Genomic DNA, 27,681 nt, shown 5'->3' with positions numbered 1-27,681 from the left:
AAAAAAAAGAAAATCTGTTACCAACTACCATGAAACTTTCTTCAACATAAGTTTAAACTGTTACTAGCTCTAACAGGTCACACCTTATGCACAGAAACTACCAATTATATGCATCTCCTTAAATATCAAGCTGAATTCATATTTCATACTTATTAGACAATTACTTGGCCGATGAGTTGACTGTGTCAAAATGATTCTCTCTCTTTTCTTCTTCACCATTATTTGCTCTCTTTGATATGCACGAGCTTTTTTATAGTAGCACATCGAATTGTTATCATTTACTTTCAGCTTCAAGCAAAATTGCACCATATCTATATCACCTAAACCCTCAAATAAATAGATGATATTTAGAATGCAATGCATATTGAGTTTGCCATGGAAAAGTTGGATCTGATGACTAAACATAATGTATAGAAATGCATATATCTTGTTGATTGGGCTAAAGGAATAAGACTTCAAGCCTTTGAATTATCGGATTTTAAGTCCAATTCATGCTCATATTTTCTTGTGATGTTTTGGGTTTGTAGCCCCATATAAAGAGCAGTAAGAAATGAAATGTTATTATACAATTAATTAACAAGCTAGGAAGCAGGAATACTTCAAAATGGCTGTTGTATATGTATCTGATATGTATTCATATCAGATAAACTAGTATACATATAGAATATAATATCCGTAAATAACGAAATTATTTTTTTCTCGTCTGGCTTTGAAGTCTCTAGAAGAGTTTGATTTGCTTTTTAAGAGCTATAGATTGTACTATCTTCACTCTTCAGAGCATCCTTTTCTAAGAATCTCTATATTTGATACCCATAGTAATTTGCTGGATTCAATTATCTTTCAGAGTTTACTTATCAAAAGTAATTCGCTATATATTATTTTATGAAGGGGAAACAGCCTTGAGCAAGCATCAGCTCCTAACTGCATTACTCACTAGATTAAGAGTCATGTCTATTATGTACCACAACCAATCAGCTCACTTGAGCAGGATGTTAGATCAATTGTTTGAAAATCTAGAGTACAATACACAGGGATGCATTGATTAAGAAATATACCAATAACGTTTTAGATATATAATATGCTAGTTTTTAGGGGTTAAAAGAAAAATAACCAACAGCAAAAGGGCACAAAATACTTACTAAAATTCGATGGAGAATTCAGAAAGTAGTAAACAGCATTCGATGGAGAAATTACCTTGAGAATCTTAAGCTTCACGCTTCCATATACCACACCTAAAGTGAATGCTGATGCACGAGCCACCTACAAAAGAAAAAAGAACAAAATCACATTCTGAATCTTAGATTTTTCTGTTCTCTAAAATTCAACTGAACCTGACACATAACACCTTAAAATTGCAATACTTTTTCTCAGCATCCAAACAGGAAGGATAAGAGATTTTAAGGAAAGAGATTTTGATAAAGACTGAAAAAGGAAGTGAAGAAGAAGTACCAGGGCGAGAGTGCTCGTTCCAGAATACGGTCCTGGAGGTGGCGCCATCGGATCTCGGACCAGAAATGGCTCAACTTGCAGAGTGCCGGTGCTAAAACCCTAATCAGATCGGAAGGTCCCAATTTGCGGATGCGTCTTCTCTCTTGAGCTTCCTATTCCTATGTGAAGCGAAGCTCGTTTGGGTAGGGTCGGGTAAGCATGTGGATCCGGATCTCACAGGTTTAGTTAGTAACGTTGGGCCGGATCTTTTGAGCCAACCCAGAAAACCAAGTGGAAGAGTATAAGCCCAACCGCGAGGTCTCTTTTGTCGAAAACGGTGCGTATCAGTAAGCGTGTAAAATAGAAGAGTTACTCTCCTGGGACCAGGACCATGGTTGTTACTTCGACGACGTCGTTTACGAGAGTTCCATCATCATCTTCTTTTTTTTGTCCTTTTTTGGAGAACATTCCATCATCTTCTTGAGAAACAAACGGTGGCGGTCATAAAAGAAAAGAAAACTCGCGAGAAAAAACTCGAAAATTGCAGCGAGAATGGGAGCGTCGAGTTCGACGGATCAGAAGGTTACGACGGAACAACGAGAGGCCGAATCCCTAGCGGCCTCCACGGGAGCTCTTCCTATGCTACAGAAATCTTTCTCCAGACTCGCCGATCCTCAAACAAATGCAGTTCCCATCAGAACCCTACAGGTACTCAATAACTATAGGACATCCGAGTTTCAATTTTATATACTCAGAGACCCGGATTCTTGAATTCAATTCCTATTCTATGCCTCAATTTTCATTCTTATGCGATAATTCTCGCCAAGAAAGCCGAATTAGTATGTGTTACACTCTCGGTTTAGCTGAAAGTTTCAAATTCTTAGTTTTCTTTGTCAATCTGTGTATATATTTTCAGATTTTTCACTCTAATAGATAACTTTAATGGTTTGTAGCAATGCTTCTGCTTAACTTATGAAAACCCAGTCTGTGAAGCACCAGAGATGCCCAATTCCTTCCCTGCGTTGTTGGATAATCTGGGCTCGTCGATCGTTGACCTATTGTTCGTGCCCGAGGAAGGGGGAGTCAGTTGGATTGAGTTTGTGAGAGGGTATAATAAGTGCTGTGGAAGAATGTCAGCGACAATGTCGCTTAATACACTGCTCAGAGTGTATGCTGCGACAGTGGCAAAAGCGGGTCTTCCTTTGAAACTGGAGTTTGAGTCTGATGATGCTGATTGTAAGATAAACGGACCACTCTTGGCCAACGACGTGCTTATGCTTCTTTGGCTGTGTTGGACTATGTCGTGGAATGTTAGAATGTTGAGAATTTCCAAGGCAAAAGCAAATTTATGTCTGCCGGAGATTAGTCATTTGGTATTATCAGCCGTTACCTCGTGTGCTGAAGTTAACAGTGGCTTGAATGTGTGGCATTGTGATGTCTTAGGCTTGGAAGTTCAACTTCCCGTGGGAAAGTTTCTGACATGGGCCTTTAAAACAGTGCCGAGCCTCCCAGATTGCTTTACACAATTTGTTCATGCAAGACTACAGCACTCTCTCAATCCAGAGGAAGTAAATTTCTTTCTTCGAGTTTGAAAATCAGTAACCTTCACCCATCTCATCCAAATTTCAATGTCATCACGTTGGCTTGCAATATCTGCTGTAGAATTGTGTATATAGATTTGCTCACTATGCATATATATCAGCAATATGCATCTTTTGTGATCAATCTGCAGTTGCATTGCTTATATGATGATTTGCTCACTCTTAAGCTTACTGAAGATCTTATTAGTTTCTCTAAACTGCAAGCACCATCAATATTTTGAGTTTGTTTTATACTTTAGACACTTGCTACAAGCACTATGCTTTTACATACAACACCATATTGTGACTGTCACTTTCTTTTTATGGTAATTCCATATTTTAATTTTTCCTCTTCAACCTTCTTAAATACTTGACAAATAATTCAATTGGTAATAAGATGTCAATACTTTTTTGGTTTTTGATGTGTGAGTGTTTGCTCCAAAGGAAGGAGGATGAATAGATTCGAACCAATGACCTCCATTTCATGAGGCATGGTCCGTAGCGATGTATGCTATCCCTTGGGGTTGTGAGATGTCAATACAACCAAGTTGTTTATGCCAATTGCCACTGTCATACTTTTAACCCAAATTATATCTGATGAGCTTCCACAGTATGATGATTATAGAAGGAAAAAAAAATCATTTCATTTGGTTGGAGGGGGTCCTTGGACCAATGGTTTTTCTTAATCTATTTCAGGATGAATGTGCTTCTTCAAGTTCATCAGTAGGAGACATTTCCTCAACTAAGGCATGCCATTCTAAACTTTTAACCCGTGGAAGGGCATGGGCAATTTCCCTCACACTGAGAAGTACTATGAGTGAAGAGATCTCACGAGTATGCTTTGCAAGCGATGACGATGCATCAGATGCTAACCTTCTTTATCAGTTTGTTATCTTACCTGATAATCTTGTCTTGCCTGAGCTGTTGCCTATCGCATGTTGTGCTGGTTGACATTGTTGATGGGCTACATAATTCCTTGTGTGAATTAGTGTTCCATATGAGAAATTAAATTGCACTGGAGATTTTTGTTGATTGGTTCCTGAGGTGTTACTTGTACTGTCTTGCTTGTCCAGACTGTCAAAGAAGCAAACGTCTATCCAACTGAAATTGGAATTGATAGATACATTTTTTTTTCCCCAGCCATAGGACTTCAGATTTTGATTTTCTGTTTATTCTAGGAGCATGCAACTGGAAACAACAAACAACCACCTGCTACTCAACAGATTTCATGATTAACCTTAGAACCTGAGTTTCTTTAGCTCCTGCTAAAATTCTGTTATTATTGCTCGTGGTGCTTATTGCCATATTATACTCTAATTCCACATTTTCTGGTTATAACTTTCATGGAAAATTGTTTATTCTATTATAGCATCCGTTATATGGCTTTTGTGTAGGTATGTTAAACAGCTCGTCCTTCACACTTCTTTAGATGCAAATGCATATTTAGAATTGTTTAATCTTATTGTTTTCTTTCTTAAACTTAATCTTATTATTTTCTTTCCTAAACAATTCATTCAAATGAGAGTTAAAATTGTTAAGTTGACTAGGATATCATCTTTTATTATTTTGTTAGATGCAAATGCAATGTAGAATTGCTTCTTTAGCATTTATTGGCTACTACTTTGCAGGTCATCTCTTCATGGGAGAGGCTTGAACAGATTCTGGTCTAATATTCAAGGATACGGGGGTCCATTGCTAATGTTGGTTTCTGCAAGTACAGGAGATGCTCATGAGGGTAGTACCAATGTTAGGAAATGGATCATAGGTTCAGTCATGCAGAATGGTTTTGAAAATAGGGATCTGTTCTACGGAAGCTCAGGAAGCCTATATGCTATAAGTCCAGTCTTCCATGTGTTTTCATCTACCGGTATGTAACATAGAGTGAGGGGGAAAGGGGAATCATTTTCTGCGTGCAAAATTTCTTGTGTCTAATTACGTCTGTAATGATTGACAGGGAAGGAAAAGAACTTTGTATACAGTCACTTGCATCCTACTGGTAAAATATATGAGCCACATAAAAAGCCTGTGGGAATTGCTTTTGGAGGAACCATGGGAAATGAGAGAATCTTTGTTGATGAAGATTTTTCTAGAGTTACCATTCGCCATCATGCCATTGACAAAACTTACCAACCAGGTTCCCTCTTCCCAGATCAGGTATAGTTGCAATGTTGCAATGACTTGTTGCCCTAGCTTGGGAGTTTTGAAACCAATATTGCAGTAGAGTCGAATATTGGTACTTAGTTATTCCAGATAATTACACTGAATCTAAAAGTGCTATTTTTTCAACCTTTTCTTTCATGAAAGAACAAAATGAAGATTTTTAGTTTGTCTTTCATACTCTATTTACATTATGTTACCACTATGTCTGATCTATCTACCATTTGTGTTCCTTTATTTCCATCTGTAGTTATGTGTTTACAAGAAATTTGACTACTTCTCCGTGCTGTTGTGATTAGTTTCAATATCTGATTTGATATTTTCCTCTGTGGACCGATATGATAAAACTACCATATCCTATCAGGCACAGTAGAGAGGTTAAATAGGAATGTACTAAAGAAAGCTATGTGATCTACGTGTTGGCACAAGCCACTTAACCGCTTGAAAAGCTTCACTCTGCAAGTTTAAATGTGGATTGGTGTATTTCAGGGATTCCTACCTGTTGAAGCGTTGATTTCAGAAGTGGAAGTTTGGGGACTCGGTGGGAGAGGGTCCAAGGAATTGCAAAATTCATATAAGAAGAGAGAAGAGCTTTTCACTGAGCAAAGACGAAAGGTAACCTATCTAGATTGAATTTTGCATTTGATGAAAGTTGAATGTAAATGGCATTGATATTATGTTTGTTTGCTCGTTGTGCAGGTTGACTTGAAAACATTTGCAAGTTGGGATGATTCGCCTGAGAAGATGATGATGGACATGGTCTCTGATCCTAATGCAGTTCGACGGGAAGATCGCTAAATTAGACTTTCAGGTTTAGGCCCGAATGCCTTATTTTACTTTGGCTGCTTAGGGTGCTATCAATATTTAGAAGAGGTCAATTGGGCAAATGATTTTCTCAAGTCTCGTACTGTTGCTCAGAAGCTGCCAGAAAGAAAACTTGAAGGGTGAAACTAACCTACTGCTGCAATTGCATTGTATTGTGCTTATGCCCAGTATGAGGACTGGTGACTTCCCTTTTCTTGTTGTGCCTTGTGTACAAAGTAAAGTAGCCTAGTACTGTTTCTGTGTTGTTTTGGTTGTTTGAGGGGTGGGAAGACCAGAGAACAATAGGTTTTTCGTCTGTTAAATATCGGCAGAATAATCTTGATCCCCTATAAATCTCACACCCAGTCTGATTTCTTACAGAAAAAGCTGTCCCATTAAATTTAGGTTAAAGAGAAAGCTAGCTCCATGGTGCGAACAATAATAGCAAAGAAATGGCTTATTGTATAACATTTGTTCAAACACTTGTTCAAGGACACCGACCCACCATCAAGAGCAACCAACCAACGAGCGAAAGAGAAACAAATAACAAATCTACCGTCCCATTATAACGTTTATACTGCTGGTGTACAATGTACTAGATTTTTGTTCCTTTTTGATAGAGTTTTGAACTTATCAGAAAATAGAAGGGGGAGAAAGGCATAGTTCCTTTCAACACAAAGGAAATAGATATAAATTCCTTGCATGATTGATGATATTGGGAAATAGAAAGCATTTACCAATTCTCTTCCCGCAAGCACATAATGAAAAGTGATATGGTACGTTTAAGATTCATTGGATTTGCATACTAACTTCCAAAAAAAAAAAATGGTCTTTTTGAGCTTTGGGGGTAAATGAATAAGTGACATTGCAAAAAAATTGAAGTTTAATAAGCCAAATTGAGAGTTTTTCAACTTTAATAAGGTAATTGTAAAAGTGATGAAAGTTTAGAAATGTTAAGTAAAGTTGAGAGTTTTCCTTGTTATTTATCTACTATAGTTATTTGTTCACTTTTTACTTGCCCCATTATGCATGCCAAAACTCTTTCATTGGATGACCATTAAAGGATGAATCAAAGAAGTAAAAAGATTTATAAACATCCACAAAAATCATGCAGAAAGGATTCAATTAAATCGACCCGATACACCCAATGCCTCCATGGTTTAAGTAGAACAAACATGCTATCAGTACAAAACAAGGCATAGCTCAAAATCCTGTCTCACGTGCGCCATTTTCTTATCAAAAATGAAATGCTCAATTACAGTTTAGCAAATCTGACAATCCTCCATAATGATCCCAAGCAACATGTAGATCAGACAAGATACAGTTACTGCTTCTTCTCTTCTGCTTTTCTTGGCTGAAAGAAAAGACACATTGGTAGCATTAGAACTTAAAAACAATATCAATTATTATCGTTCTTCAACAGAAACAGAAGCCAGTTTTCATGAATTATCAAAAGAGAATTCTCACTTTTGTACAAACACACACACACACAGCAAGGAAAAGAAACAAAGGGCTATCATCTGCCATATAAAGCTATCTCCAGACGCAAGATGCAACAGAACTGCCAACCATAAACCACATACACACAACAAAGCAGAAAATAGAAAAGTATGCGCTTTCTGCTCATGCAACAGGCTATGGTTCTGCCATTCACAGCAAGTATCACAGACCTAGGCCTTCAGTTATTGGAGATTGTAACATCCACAAAATATACTTTTGTAATGACTTGTGGAAAATTACATAGAGTTTGTTCGTTAAAGCTTTTTCATTCTCCCTTTTGTTTCTATTTCAAAACAAAAATATTAACAAACAACTCAAAACTACTTTCACCTTTATATCACATCAGGATATTTTTTCAAACAAAAAACACCATCTAAAAGGTATTAATAAACGGAGCCATAAGTTGTATAATCATCAGAAGATTTTAAACATAATTGAAATTTGAGGTGTAAAAGTCAAAATCAGGAAAAGTACAAAGGGGTTCCATCATTTTTACTGCCTACTGTTTCTCTCACAAGTCACAAGCAAACAAACACCATAGAAAAACATATATGTCTAACAATATAAATTCACAAAGACACATATTTAACCAAGTCCTTGCACCTGAATTTCAGGAGTTGGCCATATCCAACACCCTGTGACCATCTCTATAAATCATATGGTACAACAACTTTCATGCAATTATATAAAAATATAGTTCAATTCCACTCTAAAGAGAACAGAAGATAACAGTTGACTGCCAAATCCATCAGGTTGAGGCATGGCCCATGAGAGCCGCAATTCATCATCAAGTTTTCTTATCCTTAGTCTTAGTTTGGTACTTGTGGGTAAGGCGGACGGGATGCAGTACACATACCTACACACGTGCTAGAGTTCTACTTAGAGGCAAATGCTTTCCAAGGGATTCAAATTCTCAACCCCCATTTGAAAGCCATAACATTGAAGTTAAGCTTCAGGTTGGTCAATCATGTTAAATTGTTAGAAAAATGTGATACTTCTTAACCCGTAAACTGTAAAACATAAGTTTTAAACGAAATATCAATTAAGATTTTGGAAGCATGTGAAGTGAAAACTATAGAGGAAGCTTAAGAAACAAAGCCTGAAACAATGATACAAGCAACATTATAAATGCGAAGACTTCCACACACCATGGCGGACCAACTAACACTGGGTATACGATATGCAAGATAAAATTTCGTTTCAAATCATACAAGTCAAGAGCGACACTGCAAAACTGAGTTTGCAAACGATTCAGTAGTTCTTCTTTCTTTTTTCTTTTTGGTAGGAAACAATATATGTGGGGTTATTTACCTTGTTACCCTAAAACCTCTTAACTGGTACCAACTGTTTGACCAAATTCCTCAACCACACCCTAGAATACAAACCCAAACGAAAGACAACCCACAAATCTAAGCAGGGAAGGAGAACAAGACCGCACCTTGGTACCGGGGGCGGATTGGTGGAGCTCCTCCGCAGGGATCATAACGGGCCAGGCCTCGCCAGCCTCTCGGAACATTTGCTCGGTCTCGAGGAGCTGACCCTTTTCGAGAATCATGTTCCTAATGGTCTGGGCCGGAGTGGATGTGGCGTCGAATACCTCCTCGACCCCGTTGACGAAAGTGACGGTGATCTGGGGGGGATGGTCGTCGGTTCGGCGCTTCACCTGGACCTGACAAGCGGCGTTGGACTCTTTGGCCTTTCGTGCATTGCACTGCGCCAAGAACTCCATGCACGAGGCTGTGCGTGGGTCCAACGCATTGAACTCGATCCGAACTCTTGAGAGGAACTTCAACATTCTTACACCCTCCTCTCTCTCTCTCTCTCTCTCTCTCTCTCTCTGGCTTTCTGCTCGAGAATTAGAGGGGTTACTGAAAGTGAGAGTCTAGACAAAAAGGCTCGAAGTTAAGCTTTCTAAGAAGGAAAAAGAGGTTGGACTTGGAGCGTCCGACCCTCATAATCTTCTAACAAATATAAAGTGGTGGACAGATTAGTCATCAAGCGGGGATAGCTCAGTTGGGAGAGCGTCAGACTGAAGATCTGAAGGTCGCGTGTTCGATCCACGCTCACCGCAATTCCTGACCACAAGGGAGATGTGAATGGGCCGTTTGCTTTAGCTTCTGCTATTGCAGGCCCAGGAAAGTCCCCGGGCCTCTTTCTGCAGAGATGCAGCCTTGGAAACGAGGTAGTCTTCGAGTTTGGAATTCTTTCGCCTTCGGGCGAAGGGCTGAGACAAGTGTGGAGCCCTTTGAATTCCTGCCGAAGCATATTGGCCGACAACAACGCAGTTATTCACATGGCCCATTGGGCTAACTGAACGGGGCTTACTCTCTTGTGGTCCATTTTTTTTATTATGCTTCCCTTCGGCCCCAAAATTTGTTAAAATCATTCGCCAATCCAATAATAATAATTTGTTAAAATCATGTCATAACTTTTAGCTTATTAATATATAATAAATGTTATTCTAACCATTAGATTTGTAAACTTGTGTGAATTTCACATAAGTCAATAGTAAACTTTACAAATTTAATAGTTGGTCCATTTAATTTGTAAAAAAATATAAGATAAATATGAGAAACTTATTTTATATATATATATATATATATATATATATATAAGGAAAATGGTCAAAATCAAAATTCTTAGAAGCATGATTTACCCGAGGAGGAGATCTCCATTTTACTAGAGAAATCTAAGACAACTTAATCTGCAAGTGGTTAGCTGGATGAACCCCTTTGAAATCGAAAGGAAGATTATCATGAGACCCTGATCCAGTTGAATGCAATAGGAACGATGCCTTTGCTTGGAGGTGATCTTGAGAGCCCAACCCCAGCTAGTGAAGGCGATTCCTCTGACAGGAACAGCCTGACCTGATTATCATTATGAGTATGATAATATTTTAAATGGGCGAGTATATAAAATGCTGGATCCTCGTTAAATTTCACAAATACTGTCAATGAACTAAAGGCTAAAGCTTTGGCACAGAGGGAAATGATAGCGTAAAAATACTTCAATAAAGAAAATTAACAAGCACTTTCTCTCTAAATATATATGGCTTAAAATTTAAAGTCAAATGAATATATACAAGCCAAACAAAAAATGATGGACTACTACCTCTTGGGAATTGCTGGCACCTTTCAGCTCTCAACCTCTAGGTAATTGCTTCATAAAAAATCTATTGAATCTTTCATAGTTTCTGGTGGAGACATTTTCCGGCATCTAATTTTCCCCGATGAAGTTTCAGTCCTATGGCATTGGGAAAACAAACGGCCAAATATCCAATCTCCCTCCAACATGGTTCAGATTTTCCATTCGCAGCCAAGCCAAACTAACTTCAAAATCCTCTACCCCTCAACAAAAGATAAAAGAAAGTGCATATGACCATTTGGTCAATTCCACTGGGTAAACAAGGATACAAAATGTAGATGATCATTTAATCAATTCAAACGGGTAAACAAGGATGGTTGTTCTAACGACTCCTGTACATGCTGAGACAGAACTTACTTAAAACTATGGTGGCCATTAAATTTGAGGCCTTTTTTCAGCAACATTAGCGCTGCCACCAGTACATTGGAAAGAATTTAGTCATTGACAAGCGTTCATCCTGTCACCAACTCGGGCATCTTTCAAATCACTTGATCTGATTCTGGCTCAATTTAAAAATCCTCTGATCTGACCCTGCACCTTTCAATCCCCATGCCGGAATTACTATCATTGTAGACAACTACTTATATCAACTCAAGATTAAAAATGTATCATGTGTCAGACACTCTGGAAAGGCAACATTCATCTAAATGGCTGGCCAACCAAGGACTTTAGTCACCTATCAGTCTGGTTCTTTTGCATTCCCTAGCCGTGAGTCTGTAGAACTTATCATAGTGAATTGACCCTCCCATGTTGGAAGCGGCAGAAGTCTTGGGCTAACAGCCTAACCCTCGTTTTCAAAAAGAAAGAAAAAGACAATTTTAGAAGGGAAAAATAAGAAAGCGCTACTAAGTTGCACCAATCCTACTAACGCATCAGCATGGAGCCATTAAAACTTTTGTAGCAATAGAACTAAACGAATAACAGATCCACTGATTTCTTCAACCTTTAACGCACACACATACTCATACACATACATTCATATTCTATAAATGCCTTATTAAGAAGAATGTGCCTGTAGTCTGTAGAAGTCAATAGATGAAACAGTTATGAAGACATCAATTCTACAAAAAGAGACTCTAAAAAAACACTTTATACAAGTAAATCTCATAATTGGACCATTAAATTAACCATCCACTTCAAATCTCATATTAGGCATAAAGATTGCATTTCGAACTACTATTAAAGCCACAATAAACACAGTGATGTCCAGCTTATAAGCTCTTTTTGCTTAGTCTCAGACATTTCTATTACAAGCCATAAGTAAGGTTGCATGCAACCAACAAACTAGATATATCATAAAACTATAGGTAACTAACACCTTAAGGAAACAATGCAGCTATAAAGACCATTAGGTCACTTACATAGGTATAAACCATTAGATGAAGGAGATGGCTCATAGCCCAAACGGCACCTGGAACCTCTAAACATCTATAGATCAAGCAGTATCATACATTCTTCTAAATATAGCTCATTCATAAATTGTTATGATGCGTTTGCTCTAGCCACTACAAGAACATGGACCTCATGTACTTACTGGGTTACGCCTTTTGTGTCTTTTTAATAATTTTGCGATTACTTATCAAAAAAATTACCAAAAATAGAAAAGAAACTTGCATAGCAATTATTGTAATATGATATTTATTTCACTTATTACAATCCCTTCTAATTCAAATTCCACGATAACTGATTGAGGTACCATTTCAATGAGGCACAGACTTCTCATCTTTCACAGACACAACTTACAAACGAACTCGATCAGATGAATGTAAAAACCACATTTCCATAGCAGTTTTTCGAAAGTCCTAATAATTGATCTTGGAAGAAATTATGCAATTTCATAAAGTTTATTCACCAAATACTCCAAATCACGCAACAAATGCCTTTCTTCCAAAACACTTGGGGCCAGTTTCACAATACGTCTTTTGTCATCAACCTCCATCAAAAGATATATTCACCGTAGAATAACAGGCTATAATAAAATGCATTCACCACCTCATCCTACATTATTTTCTCCATTTTGCTACATTCAACTCCTCTAGTTCTTTTTTTTTTTTTTTTATTAATTGATAGCTCCTCTAGTTCTCAAATTGATCCTCAAGGACCTTTTAACTTGGCATTTATTTATTATTTTATTTCACCTTATTTTCATCCAAAATAGTCACTTATCCAGTCAACATGCTCATTGCAGCTTTTAAAAAATAAAATGTATGTTAAAATGTTGCATTACCTACCATCTAAACACATTTTTTTTTAGAATTCATATCAAAGTGATAATTAACTTATTTTCATATGCCCTTCTTTGAGAGCTTGTAGAGGAGAAACCACCACAATCTTCAGAAATGTCTCCTGCAATAGTTTTACAGCATAAATGTATACATTTTAAGGCATTTATGCGTGTTTCGTAAAGGGTAAAAAAATGCCTAAATAAAATGATATTTGATATGCAAGCAAGTAAGTATTATCTTATCCGCCTCGGCATTCCTAACAACCCATCGTAAATGAGCGGTTTTTTCAAAACCCATCAGTCTGCCTCGGGTAATGGACCTAACACAATACTATAGTATTAACTATTTTTAAGAGTATTAGCATTTTTTTTTTTTCCCCCTAAGTAAATATGGGAAAACAGGGAAGAAAAAAAATATATATATATTAGCATTTGATAGGAGTGAGCAGTGGGGCCCACCAAATCTGCCTGCCTGTAAGCTTAATAGGCTAAATCATCAGGTCCAATTTTAACAGGTCAGACTAAAACGCAATCAACCTGGCCCTTTAAGGCCCCATGCCGACAGCAGAGCCGGTAGCCTTTTCCAGAGCTGGGCTGGCATAACAACAAGCTGCCCAATCCATGACCACCCACCTTATCCTTGGTCATGGTTAGATAAAATGGAGTCAAACCTTTTGAACTGGTAGTTTTCTATAGGATCCCAACATTGTAAAGTGCAAGTGTCAGCTTTTCTTAAAGTTGCCATGTTTGCCTAATGGGAACCGGTGAAGCAGACAGTGACTGGGAAACGACATAACCAGTGGACAGAGGGGTCCATGAGCAACTATAGAGCTTCTGACAGCACATTGGTTTACGCCAGCATGTACTCATCTCTAATGAACAAAGTTTTTCTCCAGGATAAATTAAAATAAATTCTTTACACTTTACATTCAGTTTATTAAACCGACGTTTATCTTAAGAGCATGTATATACAAATAAAAATTACATATTCTAAGGACTTAACGCTTCTATAGTTGATATTATTCAGCAATTGTATAAGTCTCCAGAGTCCGCAAGACCCTTAATAAAAATTTGTAACAATGCTCCTCAATAAATGGCAACAATTCCCTTTTTTTTTTTTTTTTGACATGTCTACATAAGAGGGGGAGAGAGATTCGAACTAGTGACATTCACTTCATTAAGCGTGATCAAAGCCGATTGAACTACCTCTTAGTCTTGGGGACGGCAACAATTCCTTTATTAGGCATAAATAAATCACAACTTTCTTTTGTTGATAAATCATATGAAGGATATATTCTAATTACTGGGATCGGTGCAAGGTAATGTCTATATACAACAAAAATAGGATCTAGATCCCCTCTTATTAGAGGGAGAATATGAGATTCTCATATTTCAATCCTGGCCATCCAATTTTATCTAACGCTCTACAAAGCGCCACGTGCCCCACTATAAAATAATTAATAAAATATTATTTAACTTCTAAAAAAAAAAAACTAAAATAAAAGAATAAAAATAATGGGGTGGCCCCACCCCATTGTTTTTATTCTTTTATTTTAATTTTTATTAATTTTTAATTAATATTTTATTAATTATTATTATTATTATTTTTTTTGTTTTAAACGACAAGGATTTAGAATATGAGAATCTCCCTCTAATATGAGGGGATCCGGATCCACAAAAATAAACTCGAACAATTAAGGCAAATGCGAGAATAGAGAATCTAATTTATTACAATAACATTTGGTAAAAGCCTTCAAAAGCTCTTAACCATGTAATCAAGCAAAAACATCTTGTAGTTCACCTAGATAATATCACACCACCCACAAATACTGTTAAACTTACATATTACTGGGTAACAAAACAAAAAATTACAGAAAATAATAAAAAATAGTGAAGTGGTAGCAGCAATGTACATGAAAAGCTCACTCAGTTTTATATATATAGCCTCCCAAACAAACCCTCAAATCCATCCAGGCACAATCAAAGAGGAAAAATGCTAGAATACAGAATTAAGAAGCTACCCATCAAGTAGATCAACAACTGACTCCAAATTGCTCATCTAGGACTGGTGATCTACCATCATTTACTTTGAGGCATATGATCATTTCAATGTGTCTCTTCACCTCTGCCATTTTCTTTCTGAAAAAAGCAGGATCAAGCAGTAAGTAACCGAGTCTCAATGAACAGACGCTCTTTTTTTTTTTTTAATTATATTTTATATCTTTTACTTTTTTCGCCTACAGTCAACAATATAAGTGAATCCCAGAGGCTCAAAGCAAACCCCACCCACTGGATGCATTTGCCATTACGCTTGAATGGCATTGACATATATCAAGTGGTTCAACTAGTGAGAGAACATTTGAACAACATGCAGAGGTCTGTACTATAAATATCTGATTGAAATGCCAAATTATGGTCGAATTAAAAAATAATAATAATAATAATTGTTCGGGGCAGAAGAAATGGACAGGTGATCTACCATCATTTACTTTGAGGCATATGATCATTTCAATATATGGAGGCAGAGGAATGACATAAAGCATGGGAATCAGCCAAGAACAGAGGACAAAATACTTCAAATCATTGTATGGGAAGTGAGAACAAGGGTCTTGGGAAAAGGGAGATTCAAAAAGAATAACGAGAATTTAGAGCTTTGTTGTAATTGGGTATACCTGTAAAGATATTGGATTAGGGGGTATGTTGATGTAAATGGTAGGAGTGTTTTTTGTAAGATGCTATTAGGTGTTCCAGCAGTTAAGCTGCAGAGTTTTGTAATTGCTTTGTTTCTTTGTTATAAAAGCATCTCATTCACCAACAAAATGAAGGTTGGAAAGATGGTAAAAGCAGAGTGGCTAATAGAATGCACTAACCAGCAAAAATGATGAACCGAAAGCGGTGTGTTTAATATGCATGTATTCGTGGTAAGGTGTCTCAAGAACACAGCCCATCAAGGCATTAAGACAGACCGCTTCCTTTTACCTCTTCTTTTAAGAAAAAAAAAAAAAAAAAAATGTTGGGGGAAAATTCACTTGGTGGGAGGCAGTCAAGTGTGGGGATTGTATGCATATTTTGTTGGATAGAAATGTCAAGCATAGCAAGGCTAGAAAATACTAAATATAAGGAGATTTAGAGACTACCATGGGGATAAGTACCATTTCCCTTCGTACTCTGCTGGGCTTGAGACATTGACCGCTGAATACGTGGAGACCCCTGCCTCCCATTTGCAGCAGGTAAGGAATGCCTCTTCTTGATATAAAGGTCTCTGTCTTGCACATCTGGACTTGATCTTGGAGAGTTATTATTAGCTTGGAGCTTGGCTCTTGCAGATTCTGTGGCTTGCATGAAATGGGGAAGCGAATTGTCAGTACTGGCATCTCTTGGTTCTTGCTCAATGTGGTCGGGCTTTGGTGAACCAAAGGAATTGCGTCTCTTCCCATTTTTCTGATCTTTAGGCAATTGTTCCATACTACTTCTTGACCCAGAATCATTATTTGGATTTGGTGGTTTCTTAGCTCCTGATAGGGATCTACGCTTATGGTTGGATCCACTCTTATCAGTTTTGCTCTGTTTAGACTTGGCAGATACCTGACTAGAAGGTGTCCCATGAGATTCGGGCACAGTTACATGGCTTCTGGGAGAAGCTTCCGGTGATGACCGGTACGGTTCGTGACCTCTCTCAGAGTCCAGCTGTCTCTGCAGATTGGATGCATTGTTCTCCAGCTTAAGCTCTATCTGAGGGGAGTCCATAGCCACTATTGAATTAATGGGTTCCCCATCAACATCACCAGGTTTCTCTCGCTGATCTGACACAACGGATGATAAGTTAGACCCTGGGATGGCAGATGCATCCTTGGATTCAACATCTACAATTTTCGTGCTGTTAAGATTGCTAATCCCTTCCTCTAAAACTTTGGCTTCATGCTCACATTCTGCAGCACCAACTTCAGATATATCGGGTGAATCAAGGGTAGAAGAAATAGAGAGTTCAGTGCCGCATTCAGAGCCACCAACTTGAAGTTGAACCCTTGAACTATGGGGGGCTGAATTTTCTGCCATACTGAGCTCCTTTGTCCTGATTACAGTATCTGCTCCAGGTAAATTTGTATCTATAGGTGATTCAACTCCAGCATCTTGATGGAATGAACTAATTAAAATATCTGAATTGGCTGTTGAACTCAGCTCTTCGAATTTCGACTGGGCCACAACAAATGCAGGACTAGTCACCTTTCTTGATCCAAATACAAATTTATTTCCTTCAGTCTCCAGCTCTTCCGAGGCAAACCTTTTCATAGAAGGTTTGGGTTGTTCAGTTTCGGTTTCAGGCTTCACAGGAAGAGGATTAAACTCCACTTGGGAATCTGAATCTTCTTGAGTACTTTGATTTGGAGGAGGAATTATCTCCAATGAGGTGTCATTCACATCAGACCCATGCTGCTCCAAATCATCTTTTAATGAAGAAGAGTTAGGATGGCATGCCTGAAAGTCGAAGTTGCTGGCATCATAAGTAATCAGATTGTCTTCGCTTTCAGATGGCACTAGTGATTCGCTATTGCTGGACTTCACATTTTCTGACTCCAAAAAAACTTCAGATTGAACTTTGGTTTCAATTTGAGACACAAAGTTCTCGTCCTTTTCTCTTTCCAGTTGATCTGAAGCTAACTCTGCTTTCCTCGACTCCCCAATATTCGGTGAAGAAACAGACATCCACCTCTCCAACCACTTCCAGGCAGAATTGGGCTTAGAAGGATCACACTTAACATGGATAGGTTTGGACTTCGGTGTTGATTCCAACAGCTTTAATCAAAAAATGAATCAATTTTAGTCAGGTTGTGTGTGTGTGTGAACAATAGCCTCAAAAGTAGTTATAAAGCAATGGAATTAAAATACCAATTCAACATACCTGGCGGGCAAATCTATTGCTTAGCAGCTTCTCAATTGAAATGTAAGTTGCATTAGATTTAGCTACTAAATTTTCCTTCTCCTGTAAAATCAAATAACAAGGTTGTCAGAAAATGTGGTGACAGTCATTGTTGCTTATCAAAGGGATAAGAAGACACTGTCTAACATCATTATGGAACTGGCAATAACCAAACCCCAAAAGTCAACAAGAACAAGTAAAGGATGAATAATACATTCCTAACCTACCTCATCGTATTCACCATTAATGATGCTAACATAATACCTTATGCAAATTTCATATTTGAAAGCTGAGAGATGACAGTTTAAACATCCCCAGGTGATTAATTAACCCCCAATGTCACATATCTTTAAAATATTGATTAGTGTCAACGTTTCAATTCAAAAGTTTCAAGGGTTGATTATTCCTTCAATCTATTCTTCATAATTTCACCAAAGAACTACCTAGTAAAATAAAGGATCACAGGCCCAGTATCCTGCAATTATGTGAAATCCCGGCAGCGCTTATTGAATGCATATAATCTAAAACAAAGGACATTCTGCATACTCACAAATGCATCTTACTCTATGATTTTTTTTTTTTTTTTTTCCTTTCTATATGTTGCTTGAGCAATCATAAGAGCACAATAGGTGCACGTGTGCACAAATCTTTATTTATCCGTATCCCTTCAAAATTACCCTTTTTTAACCTTAAAATAGTTGACTACGGAAAAAAGAGAAGCAAGAGACTACTAGACATTCAAAATTTGAATTTATACTACGAATGCTTGGAGGCCATAATCTCTTACTTCATACCATTATTCTTTAAAAACACAACTAAAATCTAAAGACCTACCAACATGCTGGTAGGACCGAAACAAACCAGCAACATACTGAAGGCTAACAATTATTATAATGAAGCAGAATTTGAGACACTTTACTCTTTTTCGTTTTCTTTCTTTGACAAGTAACAATATGAGATATTGTTATCATAACATCTTAACATTTTTACAAAGGGAGGCTGCTTGAGGTTGATAGATAGCATAAAACCTATTGTTGTCAAACCAATATGACAAGGAAAAACAAAATTTGTCTCATCAACCCCAGATATCCCGTAACATACTGGGTGAAAGTTCAGTAGCATTACCCAGGTTTTTGAATTCTCATTATCCTCCTCGTGCTTCCCATCTAACTTCTTTTCTGGACGTGACCCTTCTAGGGACAGCCGAGCATAGCGGGCACGAACAAGTGCTTGCATTTTGACAATGGCTTGAACGCAACGTAGGGTTCCCACAGCATGACTTCGAACCAAGTGCCCACGAACAGCAGCTTGCAATTTAACAACATTCTTAAGCTTTAACAGCATTATCCGACCCTGGCAAATAGTTTTTAATAAAAGGTAAAATGGGTGCTAACCAGTAAGTTTTGGACTCATACAGTTTAGAGAAAGAGAATACCAGAAACCCTCTGATAGCAGCCTGGATGACAATAACAACAGGCTCCTCTGGGTTGACATCAAACTTACTATCTTTTTCAGCAGCAACTGCAGTTTCAGTTACTTTTGGGTTCTCCAAAGTCGATAACTGGGGTTTCTCATCTGTGGATTGTATCACTGAGATTTTCTCTGGAACAGTAGAGTTCGCTGGTGGTATATGGTCAAGAATAGCAGATTCTGGGCTCTCCTTATTTCCAGAAGAAGTGGTTTCTGAGATTACAGTGTTGCTAAGCACTCGATGCCGGGCAGATCTCTTTCGGAAACTCCACCCACGTTTGTCACTTGAACCCTTGTTCTGGAATGCAGCACAAATAACATCATATTTAACATACAGACAGAGAAAACTTAGACTGCCTTCCTCCTATAACTCTTTACAAGTATGACAATGATTTCCACATCTATATTATGACATTTCAACACTCCAACTTCTAACCCCTGCTTTGTTGGAAAAATGGCTTCAAGAAACTTTAGAAAAGCAGAACTTAATACAGTTTGTAGAAAAAGAAAAAAGAAAAAAAAAATTAAAAAAAATAATAATAAAAAAAAAAAAAAAAACAGATTCTCAAAAGGCTATATTATTATGGAACTCCCACTTCCTAATGCACAAGATCAGCAAATGTATCTAGCTAATAATAAATAACCATAAATTGCGTGTTCAATTGTACAAATGAACCAATTTCTGTCTTACTTCATATGACAAATCTTTCAAATGCTTTGAACTCTCCCGACGTAATTTGATTGCACCTATTTTCTTAATCTTTTACTTTTTCAAAATGAATGATACTACATACTGTGATTTATATCTTTCGATGATTTCTTTTCCTATCAGGCTATCACATGGAAAACCATGATCAACATAGTACGCTTTACAGTTAAGCATAGTGATCTCAAAGCATATCCCACTTCACATCAATCAAAAAAGTATGGTGATCCTCCATTAAGCATACAATATCACTGTAAACAAGCATTCCCTAGACCAACCAAAAATTGATTCTAAGAACTCAATTGACTACAATGCTTGTAAAAACGGCCTTTGTCTAAAAACACTGCAGAAGTTCTAGCTTCCTTCTACATAAATTCTTAATATGTATGTAATATATACATATAGCCTATAGGCATCATCATCATGCGTTAGGATAATTATCTTGACTTTACAATAAATATGAAAACACGACTGCTTAATTATTGAATAAATCAAATCACAAACAACAAAAATCTCAGATCTCCATATTGGAAAAAGAGAAATCAAAAGCTCAGCCCAGTCTAATCACATAGTTGTAATGAATTAGTTCAATAAGATTTCAGACTTGTCAGATCTTAATACTGAAAATTTCCTAAGTGCCATTTTCTAAGTATCAAAACAGAGAACTAGCTGCTCCTCAGTAACTCCAAATGCATCAAATCCAAATCTAACAACACTATCAAATTGTAATTGGCTTGAAGAAAAAGAAAAAAAAAAAAAAAAAAAAGTCAAAGAAATCTGAGCGGAGAAAACAAGAACTCTGAACCAATCGGGTACCTCGAGATCATCCTTGTCCGCTGAATCGCTACCGCATGTGATTATTTTCAAGCATGAAGTAGATTTCACCATTTTCCTCTCTTTTAACCGTCTCGCTCACTCTCACTCGCTCACTACCAACTCACTCTCTCCACTCTCTTTGTTTTCTCTCGGAGACAAGACCGCCTATAATGTTGGTTTGGTGAGGTGTTGGAAATTGCAACACATGTTGGCTTATGAACGCGGACCTCAACGCACTCCTTAAATCTAGCTAAGTCTAAAGTTGGAGTCCGCCATTTATCGCGTCCGTTGCCTCCCTGGGGGCACAGTCCGTTGAGAGGGGCGAGAAAAAGCTGTCAGATCTCCACGCTTTTTATTTCTCTTTTTCATTTTCGGAAATGAAAATATCTTTACTATCCAGCCGTTAGAGTCACGAGACTCGCGAGAAATTACGTGATTAAAATTTCGCGCTCGGTCTTTGAAAAAATCAACTTTAGTCTTTAAGTTTTCGTTTTCAACGATTAAATATTTTAAATTGACATATAATTTCCTTTTAAATAGGTATTTTCACCCTTTGATCATAAAAATATCATACAAATACTAATGTGTCGCCTTTAAGAAGTAGCTCAATCGACTGAAGTCATGCCTCATTAAATAAAGTTCACTAATTCATTTTACCATCCCATTTCCTTCTGTTGTAAATTGCTTGACCAGTACCACTAAGTCCGTACAAACAAAGCTCATATTAAAGACAACAAATTTAGAAAATGAGAAGTTTAGAACCATGGAAGAATTTAGGATTATTTTTAAATCAAAGTATATATATTTCAAAATGAGGGAGGGAGCAAGAGACAATAAGTGGTTAAAAATTAAGAGTTATGGTCTAAACAATATAGGATATGAAAGAATAAACCCTTGAAAGTAAATAATTATATAGTTTTTTAATTATGAAAAAAGAAAAATGTTTTTAAAAAAGAAAGATAATATTTTTAATGGGATGGTGTACAGTAAGAAAATTATGTAAATCCATTACATTTGTTTTTGTGCTCCCAACATTTGTTTTGTCGTAGTGATTTCGGCTGTAAAGTGTTGGTGTTTTTTTTTTCTTTCAGTCAGGTCCCCCTCTTTGTCCCTACGATGGTAAAGTTTCGGTACTGATTGTTGTCCTGAAGGACTCGAACTGCATGAAAGCTGGAAAAAGAGGATAAGCCAAGAAAAGGTTGCTTCAATTGAGTATTCAAGATTCCCAATTTATGTGCTAATTACATCATTCACATTCGGTTTTTTCTCGGTTAGTGAAAGATAATTATGATTAGTCTATATGTAAATTTGAGTAAAAAAAAAATTTTTTTTGAGAAATGCTCAAAATTATTGTCCATCTCTCATCCATTTATACCCTTTTTATTTTATTTTTTTATGATGAATATAAGATGTAGAAATCGCAGGTTTCAAAAAAATTATCTACATGCACCTAGTTATTTTAATAATAAATTTGGTGAGCTATTTAAGCTTGGTAAGCACCGTGTACTCACCAAATGTATAATAATAATAATTTAAAAAATCATTATCTATCCTCTCAATAAACAAATAATAAAAAGAAATCAACGAGAAATAATATTTTAAATATAATAATGAAAGTTGATAATTAAAATAGATATGAAATTTGTTAATATATTAAAACATTATCTTTTAAATCATTATTTATATATTAAAACATTCTCTTTTAAAACTTTTTATTCTTCTTAGACGGTTATGATAAATTTGACTAGTCATTTGGTCAAAGAGATCCCTTCATTAAATTATTTTTTCCAATTTTGATTAAGGGTTTTTTTTTAACGAGTCGGGTCGGGTCGTATTACCTATTTAGCGCCGACCCGTGTCGGGTCATGCCTACCCAATATGATCCGGTTATGATAAACGGGTTAAGCGGGTCATGTCGAGTTTCCTGTATATTTTTCGTGTTATAATCGTGTCAGACCCGCTAACCCGTTTAGCTAAACGAGTTGTGTTCGTGTATTGGGTAATCGGGTCGCGGGTCTTAACGGAATTTTAATTGTGTCTACCCAGTTACCCGTTTTGCTAGCCATAGAGGAAACCCCATCCACCCAACCCCTCCTCTCTCGTGGTTGGGTTGTGTGGGAACCCATTTTTCCGATCCACTCGGTGATTACATTTGTTTTTATTTTTTTAAGTGATATGTTGATGCAGCAATAATAGATATATGAGAATGTTTAATTAGTTTCACATGGCGATTTAAACACGTGACGCATAATATGTTAACTTTTTTAACGGAGATGGACGGAATGAGTTAAACAATAATAGGTGAAACATAACGACTATTTGCCACGTTTGAAAATCTAAAAATGCAAAGCATATTTACCAAAAAGGTGTTTAAATCTAATAATAAAGTATTAAACAATATAAAAATATGCTGTGAGTTTTACTTTATCTCCAAAATATAACAAATAAGTAAAAGAACAAAAGCTCAAATATGATTTTTAAGAACTTAACTATACCCCTTGACTCTTCTTGATGAACAATAAATAGCATAGACTTGTTGAAATGGGGGTCCATAAGGTCGTTGGAAGGCTTACGCCCTAGAGTTGAGAGGGCACCGTCACTCACTACTGATCATTGGCCTTGTCAAATTTAATGGTTGAGTATAGCATCCAAAGCTAAATGTCTTCCATAGAATTGACAAAATTTTCATATATTACTCGCGGGCGCGTATCTCCCACGCGCCGCACGCGTGAGGACTATTTTTCACCGCTCCATCTCCTTCCACCATCTACGCCGGTCTTCTAGTTCCCTCACTAGCTCGTGGCCCTGTGCATCTCCGACAACCCCGACGTTGTTATTTTTTGGACATTTTACTCTACTTTTTTTATCTTGTATTTTTATTCTATAACGTTGTTGTGTTGCTTTCTATTAAACCCGATTTGGTTAGGCTTCAGACTCTTTGTAAGTGAAGTAGATCTTTTTTTTTTATTATTATTTGTAAAAACATTTTTTCCACTATTACTGTTAATCTAAATCACCATGGCTTTTTTGGAAGTCTATTTAGATGTTTGATATGGGTATTCATACTCCCGATGTTATCAATCAAATTGCGCTGCGGTAAGGATTTTTTTGGGCTGCATTCGCAGATGTTCTCTATCTTCACCTACTTTGAGGAGTTCGTAGTTTGTCTAGATTGAGTTAATATGTCTAAGCTTGTTAGCTTAATGTGTTTGTCCTTTAACATTTTTCTGCTTTAATGAATTTTGGTTTGTTACCAAAAAAAAAAAAAAAGATTAGGTCATATTCACTACAATTTACAAACCTATCGAATTTAAATTTATTTTAGTTACTCTTTTTTTTTTTTTGAAAATATAAATTAAGACAAACCCTAACTCTTATTATCGGTTAAAACAACTGATGAAGTGTCGAGATAACGACGAAAAGTATCTACTATAATTGTTCAATGCAAACAAAATCATCAAGTAGGGCTCCTAGGCCGCGTTATCTTTTTCTTTTTAATATGACCAATATTACTTCACAAAAGAATAATGATAAATACAACGGTCCTATTTTATTGATAGTGCTACATCATATAATAAGATGAAAATGAAAAAAGTGTGGTATTTAATATTTATCATTATTATTCACATAAAGTTAAGCTTAATGCCATGATGGGACCTCTTCATGTGACCATTTCACCGTGCATTTAATAATATATAATGTTATCCGATATATTTGTGCGACAATGACAATGTACGAAAATAAATAAAAACGGTGGCGTTAGCTGATACTTTCTTTTACTCCGACGTTCAGCAAATGAGGCAACTTATCGCGAGTCAAACATAATTAGCGAGAAATTGGGCGAGAATTGGAAAAGAGACGGTGGGGGAGTGTGGGGGGCCCAAGTGGGCCTTGTATGATAGTGAGGCTTAGGATTTAAAAATAAATAAAAAAACGGTGGGTTAGGGAGAAGCAAAGGAGGTTGTCTCAGTATCATTCTAACAACTAAAGATAAGTCTATTTGAACCAAAAATTAAATAATGTTAGAGCAATGGTGTCTATCCAACCATAAACCTACCCAGTTGACAGCTTTTTTGTCGCTATTTGCCACGTGGCTCTATGGGTCGGATAACACGTAGGAGCACATGGGAGTTCTGTGCACCATGGATCGGCTTACCTGGCCAATTCGCCCGTGTTTGAGCTGTGCTCTGCTGCAACTGCAAGTGGGATGCCATGAAACTATCATGTGGGGTTCCACTCAATTATGCTATGAGACAGATAGCATGGTTATCAATTTTAATAATTGTATATATCGTTGCATACTATATGTTTTAAATAACGTGGTAATATGTATACGGTTTTACATAATAAATATATAGTATGAACGATAAAATGGATCATTTCTATTTTCAAACTTATAAAATGAGTGTCAAAATATATATAAAAAAATTATTGTTGAAATAACATATTTCGGTAGATGATGTTCTTTATGGGGCTGTTAGATTCATTTAAGTCCTTAACCATAATCTTAAAAAAACAAACAAACAAAAAGTCCTTAACCATATAATTTGCCCCTAACAAATCAGTCTGGTTTGGTAAACCAATCTTAGCCACGTCCACATTACCAGTCTACAACCCTTGAGAGAATTTTGCAGTTACGTGGACTTTTGGAACTTGGAAAGTTTGAGTTGAGTACCATTTCTCTCTCTCTCTCTCTCTCTCATTTGTGTTTTAATTGTAAAAGTTTGCAATGAAAAGTAAATTGTGAAAGTAAAGTTAGATGCCACGGAATTATTCTACGATGTTGATTTGATCGTCGATCATAACAATATTGTAACATCAATATTGCATAGTTATAAGATAAAAATAGAGTATTTAACATTAAGGCTTACGTCTATCAATTAATATGTCTACAACATAAATGACCCTATTTATAAAAGAATTAGAGTAAGTGGATAGAAGACAATAAAGGGTTTTGATTACAATACACAGATATGATAAAAACCTTAACAACGACGTACATTAAATCAATATGACTTCATTTTTATGTATGTTAAGCAACGTGTTTGAACAATGATTTCCAAGATAAGAAGAATGGTTCAAAGGTTAATTTCTGCATACACTGAATCTGTTGCATGGGTTGCACAGTCGTTTTTTTGATTTCATCATTGAAGACGACGACCTATTATCAAATACATTTTTTTAATTCAACGACAGTGCGTTTGCTTCTTAAATACTCCTCCTACGCAGCAAGGATTTAGAAAAGCCCATTTGAAAGGTAGAGAGGAGCCACAATCATCGATCAGAAAGAGCATGCAGTCATGCTTTTTTTACTTGTAGGTGGAGAATTATTTCAGCAATCAACAAGCATTTAGGTACAACGGCATATGACTGCCCACCATTTTTCGGCCTCATTATAGTAACTCTAGGTGGAGCCCTTTGTCACATGGAGAAAGCTCCGTCACAATGAAGCGATCAAATGTTCTTTTCAGATTTTTTTTTTTTTTAATATTTTTTAATTTTTTTCAACACTAAAAAGAGAAGCAACCATATCATAAAGGGCCGGGTTGAAGAGCCCTTGTGTGAGTCACATGCCATGACATGTAAAAATCAGCAAGGCTAATGATAGGTATTCTTGTATGGATATCCTTGGATGTCTTCAACTATATGGACCAAGAGGCAGGAAAACAAAGTGTGAGGGTCCTATATATTATTCCATTCCAAAGTATATATGTATAATGGCCTTTTGTTTGCCGGTTCCATTACCTTTTTTGATCAAACAATCCTTCTTTGATAATGCTTTCAATTTTATGCGACACAAAATAAATTAGGCTATCGCCAACAATCCATTTTGAGTAATATAAAAAAATGTTTAAGGTATTATAACTTTTACTATAATATAAAGTCAATTGGAGCAGAAAGTGCACCCAAGCCAATGATTGAACCAACTAAAAGGATTTGTGCTTGATAGAAAATGGAAAATACTAAAGGCACAATTATTTTGTCCAACTTTGAGCCAACTTTTGCCTTATTTTTTAATTAAAAAAAAAAAGTTTTTGAAGCAATAATTTTTATTTTGGTTATTCTTTTTTTATTTTGGTTTTTTTTTTAAAAAATAAAAACTGTATTTTGCTTCAGAAACTTTTTCCTTATTTTTTAATTTAAAAAAATAACAAAATTAAAAATTAAAAATTAAAAAAGTTTCTAAAGCAATATTTGGTCATTATTATGAATAAAGTACAATTTTAATTTTTTTTAAAAATACCAAATAAAAGAATGACCAAAATAAAAATGATTGCTTCATAAACTTTTTTAATTTTTAATTCTGTTATTTTTTTAAATTAAAAAATAAGAAAAAAGTTGGCCCAAAATTAACCCCAAGTTCGGCTGTATCATTCCTAGTAGAAAATAATGGAAAAATATGTGGTATAAAACCTATGGTTTATAGCCTCCAATAAAAAAATGACACCTCAGATAAAACTCCACATACAATAAAACATGAAAACTATCTACTTTTAAAAAACAAAACCAAATCTCGATTTGTGGATTTAAATCGTGCTATTTAAAAAGCAGAAAAATTCAAAAATGTGGTATTTATAAAAGTAGTTAAATATTTAATAAAATTGTAATTTAGTCTTTAGAATAACATAGAGCGTGCCCTTTTTCTCTCTCTCAGTTATCCACCGGCGCCGCCACTACTCGGGCTCGTAAGGAACGCAGATATCCTCCACCCGTGGTGCTCCCTCTCTCCTCCACTGGTAACGCCTCTCTCTCTCTCTCTCTCTCTCTCTCTCGGTTCTTACTCCACCATTGCTTTCTCTCTCTCAGACGGCTCCACCGCTCTGTGCGTCTTCGGCGTTCCTAGTTCCTACTCCACGAGCACCACACCGACTCAGAACGACGGGTCTTGAATGCTGATCATTCACTCTCCCTCTCTGTTCTTCTTCCTCCATAA

General features: G+C 36.4%; 4 protein-coding genes and 1 non-coding gene across 8 annotated transcripts; 2 read left to right on the top strand and 3 right to left on the bottom strand.

Annotated features, from left to right (window-relative positions):
• Positions 1-932: 932 nt before the first annotated feature.
• Positions 933-1,626, bottom strand: LOC132190266 (uncharacterized). The gene is made up of 2 exons (XM_059605203.1): positions 1,450-1,626; positions 933-1,260 (listed from the first exon to the last, which is right to left on the bottom strand). Exons 1-2 carry the CDS (start codon positions 1,495-1,497, stop codon positions 1,096-1,098), a joined length of 213 nt encoding a protein of 70 aa, XP_059461186.1. The 5' UTR covers positions 1,498-1,626; the 3' UTR covers positions 933-1,095.
• A 288-nt stretch (positions 1,627-1,914) lies between these two features.
• Positions 1,915-6,441, top strand: LOC132190265 (uncharacterized). Its single transcript, XM_059605201.1, has 7 exons — positions 1,915-2,136; positions 2,382-2,996; positions 3,705-3,892; positions 4,637-4,875; positions 4,963-5,162; positions 5,655-5,780; positions 5,865-6,441. The coding sequence occupies exons 1-7, from the start codon at positions 1,981-1,983 to the stop codon at positions 5,961-5,963; spliced, it is 1,623 nt and encodes a 540-aa protein (XP_059461184.1). The 5' UTR covers positions 1,915-1,980; the 3' UTR covers positions 5,964-6,441.
• A 593-nt stretch (positions 6,442-7,034) lies between these two features.
• Positions 7,035-9,380, bottom strand: LOC132190264 (uncharacterized). Its single transcript, XM_059605200.1, has 2 exons — positions 8,908-9,380; positions 7,035-7,323 (listed from the first exon to the last, which is right to left on the bottom strand). Exons 1-2 carry the CDS (start codon positions 9,262-9,264, stop codon positions 7,294-7,296), a joined length of 387 nt encoding a protein of 128 aa, XP_059461183.1. The 5' UTR covers positions 9,265-9,380; the 3' UTR covers positions 7,035-7,293.
• An 87-nt stretch (positions 9,381-9,467) lies between these two features.
• TRNAF-GAA (transfer RNA phenylalanine (anticodon GAA)) lies at positions 9,468-9,540 on the top strand. The gene has a single exon. It is a non-coding gene; the product is annotated as a tRNA-Phe (tRNA).
• Positions 9,541-14,539: 4,999 nt separating this feature from the next.
• Positions 14,540-20,973, bottom strand: LOC132189230 (protein IQ-DOMAIN 32). Of its 4 annotated transcripts, none has more exons than XM_059603856.1 (6): positions 20,748-20,973; positions 19,191-19,523; positions 18,881-19,108; positions 17,738-17,818; positions 15,975-17,631; positions 14,540-14,976 (listed from the first exon to the last, which is right to left on the bottom strand). In XM_059603856.1, the coding sequence occupies exons 1-6, from the start codon at positions 20,817-20,819 to the stop codon at positions 14,957-14,959; spliced, it is 2,391 nt and encodes a 796-aa protein (XP_059459839.1). In that variant the 5' UTR covers positions 20,820-20,973; the 3' UTR covers positions 14,540-14,956. The 4 variants fall into 4 exon arrangements, with proteins under 4 accessions (XP_059459839.1, XP_059459840.1, XP_059459841.1 ...); XM_059603857.1 differs by having other exon boundaries at positions 15,990-17,631; XM_059603858.1 differs by having other exon boundaries at positions 18,881-19,062; positions 19,259-19,523.
• Between the last annotated feature and the right edge of the window lie 6,708 nt (positions 20,974-27,681).

Source organism: Corylus avellana, chromosome ca8 (genome assembly GCF_901000735.1).
Source record: "Corylus avellana chromosome ca8, CavTom2PMs-1.0".
In the NCBI taxonomy this organism is placed as follows: Eukaryota; Viridiplantae; Streptophyta; class Magnoliopsida; order Fagales; family Betulaceae; genus Corylus; species Corylus avellana.
The sequence above is the reverse complement of the archived record's forward strand: the minus strand, read 5'-3'. Positions and strand labels throughout refer to the sequence as shown.